We start from the raw sequence: 8,913 nt of genomic DNA, 5'->3' as shown, positions 1-8,913 counted from the left end.
CACACACACACACACACACACACACACACACGGAGTTAGCTCCCACACTGTCTCCACACACATACACACACACACACACACACACACACGGAGTTAGCTCCCACAGCTGACTTTTCCTCCTTGTCTCCTACACACTAGTGCATCGATGGAGCACTGTTCCACAACATCCTCAAGTCCACAGCATAAATTCTACCAATCAGCGCAAAAATAGCTTTAGTCGCCGAATTCCACCACGCTGGGGGTTTCTGTATTTTACTTTACTACCAGAGCCACTGACTTCTGTCAGTTTCATGTTTAGATGGAGCCATAGCCACCATCGGGTGAACACACTCACACCAGCATGTAAGTGCCAACAATTAGGCAATTACGACCCCAGAGCACAGACGGCGATGTGACGGATCTTTCCCCTCTTGAGTCACAGTAATTTACAGAAGTCCTTCACTTAAGAAGAAGCCAGAATCATTGCAAGGAAGAATGACAGAAATAAAATACCTATTTTCCTCACTTTGGTTACATTTTGGTTGGATCCTGCCAAGATCCGTTACTTCCTTATCTGACCTGTAACAGTGATCTTTCATATAAATGCAGTTTGATACTCAGATGCCTGTTGTGGTACAAGCTTAACGTGTGGATCTATACGGCTCTGTTTCTGTTCAGTATCTCACCGGAAGTCTCTAACCAGAAGGTGGCCATGTTAGGCATTTAATACCTGAGGGAGCTCTTGCATGAGGTAGTAGAAACCTTTATTCTCTTCCCCAAGTAGGGCGCTAGCTGGCAGTCGGACATCTTCAAAGAATAGTTCTGCGGTGTCCTAAGAAACACGGATCAAGCAGAGAATGCGTGCATTAGCTTCGCAGTAACCCAGTAACATTCACAGTTCCACAGAAGATGAAACAAAGAAAAGCTGGAATGGAAGTGGGGATGGAGCCATAAACGAGGGTGTTTATCTAAATCCCATCTCGTCCCACTGTGTGTGGCTTCCTCACTGCAGTCCACCTGTCATTCAGGCTTCGACACTGTCCAGTCCTCTGGGTCCCGGGAAGTGAGAAAGTCTACCACACACTAAACATGCTTTCTGGTAACATATACCAAAATACTCTTATTATGGCATAACTTTCTAAATTTCACAGCCTGTTATTACAACTACAAAAGCTTGTAGGGATAAGTCTTATGTGAGTTCGAGGCCAACCTGGTCTACAAGAGCTAGTTCCAAGACAGGCTCCAAAACCACAGAGACCACCACCAGCAGGAACCAGTCATTGCAGGTAAGAGAAAAAAATTTTCTTTTATAATTAAAATGTCTGAACACGTTACCATTCAAGAATTTAACAGTTTTTTTAATTGTACCATGTGGGAGATTTTACAAGAGGTGTCTATCACCCCACCTCTATGGATCTTTCTGGGATTCGTAGTTTTCCTTGGCACTATATGGTTTGATAATAGAAATATGATAAAGTCTTTACGAGCAGAGGTTGCACGCTTAAAAACAATTGAGAATGACAACAATCTTCTCAAGAATCAGTTTGAAGTTCTCCAGGAGGAGAACAGATCTTTGTTTAACATGACTCGATCAACTGAGGAAAATTTAAAAAAGGTACAGACTGATATTAAGGAGAAATTCATTACTATGGAAGAGGGAACAGCTGATTTGGATCGTAAGCTCCAGTCCCTTTCTGTAGGAACTGAAACATTACAGGCTGATATTAAGGAGAAATTCATTACTATGGAAGAGGGAACAGCTGATTTGGATCGTAAGCTCCAGTCCCTTTCTGTAGGAACTGAAACATTAGTGGCTGATATTAAGGAGAAACTCATTACTATGGAAGAGGGAACAGCTGATTTGGGTTGTAAGCTTCAGTCCCTTTCTGTAGGAACTGAAATAGTAACTGAGAGAATCAAAACTGCTGAATGTGACTATCGGATTTTGTCTAAAGCTTATGACAGATTGGCAGAAAGATTGTCAATACAAGAAGGCACGGTTTATGCCATAAAAATTATGTCCAAAGATGAGAACTTATCTCTAATGGACAAACTTCATACTTTAGAATCCTCAATGAAGGCTTTGGAACATAATTCTGGACAGGAGATACAGACATTGCAGAAGGCAATGGTGAATAGAATTGAAAAGATTGAGGAATTTCTAAATTCTGATGAAGAAGAACAAACGGTAGAAAGGCAAATTTTAACTACATCTGTGGGTAAATCCCTCCGGGACAATTTCCACAAATCTCTACCTACAGCTCTACCTGCCTTTCCAGTAATAACAACAGAGAAGGTGATTGGTTCCAGAAACCCTAGGGTCATTAAGGAAGATACATGGGAGCATGTCCGTATGAATGATCTCAAAGAAATTAAACAGGCTGTCATGACTTTCGGGATGCATTCCTCTTTTGTTAAAGAGATGCTAAAGTCTTGGGCATCCACAAGCAGAGCTACGCCATTGGACTGGCTCCAGCTGAGCTCTGCAGTCCTTGAGAGTGGGCCGCACTTAAAATGGAAATGCTTGTTCAGGCAAGAGGCTAGACTTTTAGAACAGCAAGAAAAGGCGAAGGGAAGTGACATCTCCCTAGATAAAATTCTAGGTGAAGGACGCTTTTCTGACCCTCAGGAACAAGCTAATTTGGACGAAAACACACTCTCCATATGCACTACAGCAGCCTTAAGGGCTTGGGACAGGGTACAAGACCCAGGACAGAGAATGGAATCATTTGTCACAATTAAACAAGGTCTGAGAGAACCTTTTAGTGATTTTTTACAAAGACTTACTAAGGCTGTGCAAATAGGGATACCTGACCCTGACGCAAGACGTATAATGATTGAGTCTTTGGCTTATGAAAATGCAAATGTGGAATGCAAAAAGATTTTGGGGCCTTTAAGGTTCAGATCAGCACCCTTGGAAGAATGGGTCTTGCATACACTGGATGTTGATACATTTGATTATGGCACTGAAGCATGGGTAGAAGAAGCAATTTCCAATGGTAAAAGGAGACACCAGAATACCAAATGTTTTAATTGTGGCAAAATGGGTCATATGAAAAGGAATTGTAAACAACGGATCTTCAGAAATAATAATAATGCATCTTCTAGAAATAACAGAAATAGGAGGACTCAGCCTTCAGGTTTATGTAGAAGATGTGGAAAAGGTAGACATTGGACGAATGAATGCAGGTCTACAAGAGATAGACAAGGCAACCTGATACAGACGGGAAACGTGAGAGGGGGGGCCTCACAGGCCCCCATGGCAAACATGGTTCAGTCATTTCCAGTTTCTGCAGAGAACGTGCCTCGTCAGGACAATTAGGAAACCTCATGCCTACTGTTACAAACGATAATGAGCAGAAAGATGAGTTACGTGTGTTTTGGCAAACTTCTATAAATGATCAAAGACCTAAGCTGAGAGTGTGTGTAAATGGCATTTTTATTACTGGCCTGCTGGACACAGGTGCTGATGTAAGTATCATTACCCCAGAATCTTGGCATCCGTATTGGCCTCTTCAGAATGTAAATGTTCAGCTCCTGGGAATTGGAACCCTATCTCGAGTAAGACAGAGCACAAGATGGGTTGAATGTATAGGGCCTGAGGGACAAATAGGAAAATTAAGGCCATATGTAGCCAATATTGCAATGAATTTATGGGGTCGTGACCTATTACAACAATGGAATACCCAAATTAACATTCCTGCTACTTCTAGAGCCTATATTTCTGAGAATAATATTAAAAGATATTACAAACGGAGAAAACCGGCCATTCGGGCCATACAAGAACAAGTAATTGAAGCCCCTTCAGAGATACCAACAGCCTTGCCTCTAAAATGGTTGACTGAGAAACCAATATGGACAAAGCAATGGCCTCTAGCTGAGGAAAAGTTACAGGCTTTAGAACAGCTGGTACAAGAGCAATTAGATGCTGGACATATAGAAGAATCTACCAGCCCTTGGAATTCTCCTGTATTTGTGGTTAAGAAAAAATCAGGTAAATGGAGAATGGTGACAGATCTCAGAGCTATCAACAAGGTTATTCAACCTATGGGTCCTCTGCAATCTGGAATCCCTTTGCCCTCTTTATTACCAAAAGGATGGCCTCTTATAGTTATTGATTTAAAGGATTGTTTTTTCACCATACCTTTACAAAAAGAAGATAGAGAAAAATTTGCCTTCACGGTGCCTACTTACAACAATTCTCAACCTTCCAAGAGGTACCACTGGGCCGTCCTCCCCCAGGGTATGTTAAATAGCCCCTCCTTGTGCCAATATTTTGTGAACCAACCATTGCAAATAATACGCAAGAAATTTCCCAAATCTATAATATACCACTACATGGACGACATCTTGTTATCCGATTCAAACATGGATACCTTGAACAGACTGTTTGAAGAAATAAAGATACTTTTACCTAAATGGGGATTGCAAATTGCTCCTGAGAAGATACAGAAGGGAGATTCTGTTAATTATTTAGGTTATAAAATAGGTTTGCAAAAAATTAAGACACAAAAGGCACAAATTAGGAGAGATCGCCTACGGACTCTTAATGACTTTCAAAGACTGTTAGGAGACATTTCCAGTCTACGACCAGCTGTTGGGATAACACCTGATCTAATAATTCATTTGAACAAAACCTTGGAAGGTGATAAAGACTTAAACAGTCCCAGAGAATTAACAGCTGAAGCAGAAAAGGAACTGACAATAATTGAGGAAAAATTACAACAGGCACATGTGGACAGGGTGAATCCAGAGCTCGATTGTATTCTCGTCATATTACCATCCAAAATTTCTCCTACAGGAATTTTAATGCAGAGAGATGATATTATCTTGGAATGGATCTTTTTACCACATAAACCAAGTAAAAAACTGAAAACTTATGTGGAAAAAGTCGCCGAGTTAATTATAAAAGGAAAGCTGAGACTTCGTCAATTAGCAGGCATAGACCCAGCAGAAATTATAGTGCCTTTCACTGCTGATGAACTAAAGAAATTATGGGAAGATAATGAACCATGGCAAAGAGCTTGTGCTAGTTTTTTGGGAGATATTAATAACAATTATCCAAAAAGCAAGAGGCTTAACTTCATAAAGAGAACTTCATGGATCCTTCCTCGAATCGTCCGTGATGCTCCAATAACTGGAGCCCGTACATTCTATACTGATGCCAATAAAACAGGGAAGGCAGGTTACAAATCGGAAGACTTGGGTAAGGTGGAACAAAGTCCTTATGATTCTGTCCAGAAGGCAGAATTATATGCCATTCTTATGGTGCTAAGGGATTTTAGAGAACCTATTAATATAGTTACTGATTCGCAATACGCAGAAAGAGTTATTTTACATATTGAAACTGCTGAATTTATACCTGATGATACAGAACTAACCTCATTGTTTATCCAGGTTCAAGATTTGATCAGGAACAGGCTCTGCCCTATGTACATAACACACATCCGATCCCATACGGGTCTGCCAGGTCCTCTAGCACAAGGTAATGCAGACATTGATCAGTTATTGATTGGTAGTGTGCTACAAGCCTCTGAATTTCATAAAAAACATCATGTTAATAGCAAGGGTTTGAAGAAAGAGTTTTCTATTACATGGCAACAGGCTAAGGAGATTGTAAAGAAATGCCCTACTTGCTCTTTCTATAACCAAACGCCACTGCCAGCAGGGGCTAATCCAAAGGGCACCCATAGGAATGAAATCTGGCAGATGGATGTGTTCCACTTTGCAGAATTTGGCAAATTGAAGTATGTTCACCACACCATTGACACTTATTCAGGCTTTCAGTGGGCAACTGCTTTAAGTTCAGAAAAAGCTGATTCAGTAATCACTCATTTATTAGAAGTCATGGCTATCATGGGTATACCTACACAAATAAAGACGGACAATGGTCCTGCTTATGCCTCTAGGAAAATGAAACGGTTTTTTGACTATTACAATATCAAGCATGTTACAGGTATACCATACAATCCTACAGGTCAAGCAGTCATAGAAAGATCAAATCGAACTATAAAAGATATGTTGAATAAACAGAAAGGGGTGGAAAACACCCCCAGAAATAGGTTACATAATGCTTTGTTAACCTTGAATTTTCTTAACGCTAATGAGAAGGGGACAACGGCTGCAGAAAGACATTGGATAATGGAAAAGTCTACTGAACTAAATCAACCAGTTTATTTCAAGGATGTGCTGACCTCACAATGGAAACCAGGAGATGTGCTGCGTTGGGGAAGGGGTTTTGCTCTTATCTCCACAGGTGAGGAACAATTGTGGATACCGACAAAACTAATAAAGGTTCGGTATGAAGAAGAAAAGCCATTTGGAAAAGATAAATAACAATTCTTTCACAAGGTTGGCGAGCATACTGATGGTAAGGAATACAGATAGGTTGGGGGCAGGGTTCTTTTCTTATCTCCACAGGAAAATATTGATCTTCAAAGACTTTAAGGGACCCTGAATATTTAATTACTGATGGATGGATAATAGTTACGACCTACTAAGGATCAACTAACATTATATACATACCGTAAGTATTGATTTTTTATATATTTATGTATATATGTTTTTTGTTTTTTGTTTTTGCTTTTCCTCGTATCTGTGTCTTTCTTTATATGTCAGTATATGTCCTTGTTGTTAGTGTCTAAATTTCCCATAACAAGCAACAAATTTTCCTACAGTAATTTTTGAAGTTTCCAGGATGAAGATGGGGCCCCACAACATCAACTCAACCTGGTTTTTATGACGTCATGAATATATTGAATATATTTTTTTTTTTTTTTTTTTCTTTTCTACGTGCTAATAATTTTTTTTGGTACCAACTGCACAAGACAATTTCGAATGGTGCACATTTTTTGACGACACTCTGGCCGGACCTTCTCAAAGCGCTCAGGGACTAGTTATAATTTTCTTAGGCCAAAGGTTAATTTGGGAATTTTACCATCATTTGCTTTCACAGGAGCCCCTAAGGAGAACATCGCCCCCATGTCAGCTTGAAGCAATCTTAGAGGACGGCGTCCCCTCCCCCAACAGAGTTTGCCCTCAGGGTTAGGGACATCTTTTAGTGGTTGGTTTGGGGTTGAGGGGATGGGGAGATGTTTTATGGAGTTAGGGGTATGTTAAAAAAAAAAAAAAAGGGGGATTAACTGGTTTGATGGGATGATTGGTATTTGTGAGTTACTGTTTTTAGAAAATTGTATTGGTACTGTTTCCTGTATATTGACATATTGAATATTGAATGTGAGTGTTCCTACCTCTATTTTTGTATAAGAGTATACTTATATTGTATTGATACATCTACCATATCACAATGTACATTTCTACCTCTGATACTATTTATGTAATAACATTGTTTACATTTGATATGTAATGACATTGTTTACAGATGAAGATCATTGTCTTCATATATTGCACAGTTGTTTATTGTTTTAGTCTTTAAGTTAGATAGATATTGAGAATTATATAGATTAATAGTCATCTAAGTTTGTCATTTGTAATTAGACTAATCAGGTTCTTTAGATATATAGAGATTATACTCAGTATAGATAGATAATCTTCAACCTCTTTGGAGAGCTGTAGAATATGGCCTTTAATATAACTCAGAGTTTCGTGATAGTGAGACACAATTGCTCCTGGCAACACCGCTCTATTCCCGAGAGAACGTTGAGCACCAAAGACACTCCACTGGGAGCTTGTCTTCTTGGCAGAACTGGCCTTTGGGTTAAGAAAAGCCCATACCTCAACCACTGACAAAGATACAGAGCGTGCATCAATGGATACAACAGGACTGTCATATCCTGCCAAGACAGGGTAAGATAGTTTTGAAAAGTTCCTTGCCTTTAATAATGGTATGTCAGTTATGTTAGGCCTTAGCCAAAGTTGGTTGACTCAACATTGCAAACGAGACTTTGGGTGATTGCTCAGGTAGTCAGTTGTCTTTGTCAATTGTTACACATTTGGATCGTTTGTTAAGTAATATTTATTGCCTTCTCGGATCTTTGATGGAGTTGAAGATTATATAATTGTAGTTACTCTCTACATTATTTAGACTCCTTGAGATAGAATGTTTAGCAAAACTTTTGATTCTCAATATTGTTTGTTATATTTATTTGTTATTATTGTATATAGTTGTATTTGGTTTAGTTCTGTCTTATTTAGACAAAAGGGGGAGATGTAGGGATAAGTCCCACCCCTTAGACGGCGTGTTCGCCTCAGGCTAAAGTTTTCCTATAAATTTGGCGAGCATGCTCCCAGCGCTCGCTTCTGCTTTCCTGGTCTCCGCGGGAACGGTGGTTCTGTAAGTCTATTCCTCCATTAAAGCTGTCTATATTTTGACAATCTGTCTGCATTCGCTTTCGCCATTACAAAAGCTAACGTTCCCATTTCTTCAACAGATACTCAAAACTCCTTGACTCCTTCCCGTTGCTGGGCACAACCGAGGCAGGGGCATCACAGAAGTCTCCTCTGCTGTTTCTGAGAAGGCATCCCGGCAATCAGCACAGGAAGATGCTGGAAGGACGCTCTATACCTGCTTTCTGTCGGAGAGTGAACAATGAACTTCCAGATCCGATTCATACCACCACCTACCTGAGCTTTCATTCCCATCTTGTGCAGCTTCCGGCCCTTGATAAACCCTTTCATTCCATCCTCCACCAGGAAGAGGCTAATGCCATGGGCAGGCGACCGAGCTTCGCGATTGGTTACGGCGACTACAATCACAAGGTCACTTAGCCAGCCGTTAGTGATGAACACCTGCAAAAACCCAAATGCACTGTGATGCCCTGTAATATTCTGGTCCATGAGCAAGCCCGGTGGGGGCGGGGGCATGTGCAAGAAGAAGACCAGCACCGGCAGGAGGGGCTACCCCATCTGCACACACAGAATGGCCTATTCACAACGAAGGCTAGCAAACAGCGAGGGGTCACCATGCAATACCGA

At 40.5% G+C, this 8,913-nt stretch overlaps 1 protein-coding gene across 1 annotated transcript in view; it reads right to left on the bottom strand.

Annotated features, from left to right (window-relative positions):
* Acadl (acyl-CoA dehydrogenase long chain) overlaps nucleotides 1-8,913 on the bottom strand; it is a 41,827-nt gene that overhangs the window by 14,179 nt on the left and 18,735 nt on the right. The window contains exons 6-7 of the mRNA XM_050154216.1: nucleotides 8,563-8,727; nucleotides 710-811 (exon numbers count right to left, since the gene is read on the bottom strand). Of these exons, the coding sequence (XP_050010173.1) occupies nucleotides 710-811; nucleotides 8,563-8,727 (267 nt within the window). The remainder of the gene's footprint in view (nucleotides 1-709; nucleotides 812-8,562; nucleotides 8,728-8,913) is intronic.

This window comes from Alexandromys fortis, unplaced genomic scaffold (assembly GCF_014885135.2).
Source record: "Alexandromys fortis isolate MF-2015 unplaced genomic scaffold, M_Fortis_MF-2015_v1.1 scaffold_40, whole genome shotgun sequence".
In the NCBI taxonomy this organism is placed as follows: Eukaryota; Metazoa; Chordata; class Mammalia; order Rodentia; family Cricetidae; genus Alexandromys; species Alexandromys fortis.
The sequence above is the reverse complement of the archived record's forward strand: the minus strand, read 5'-3'. Positions and strand labels throughout refer to the sequence as shown.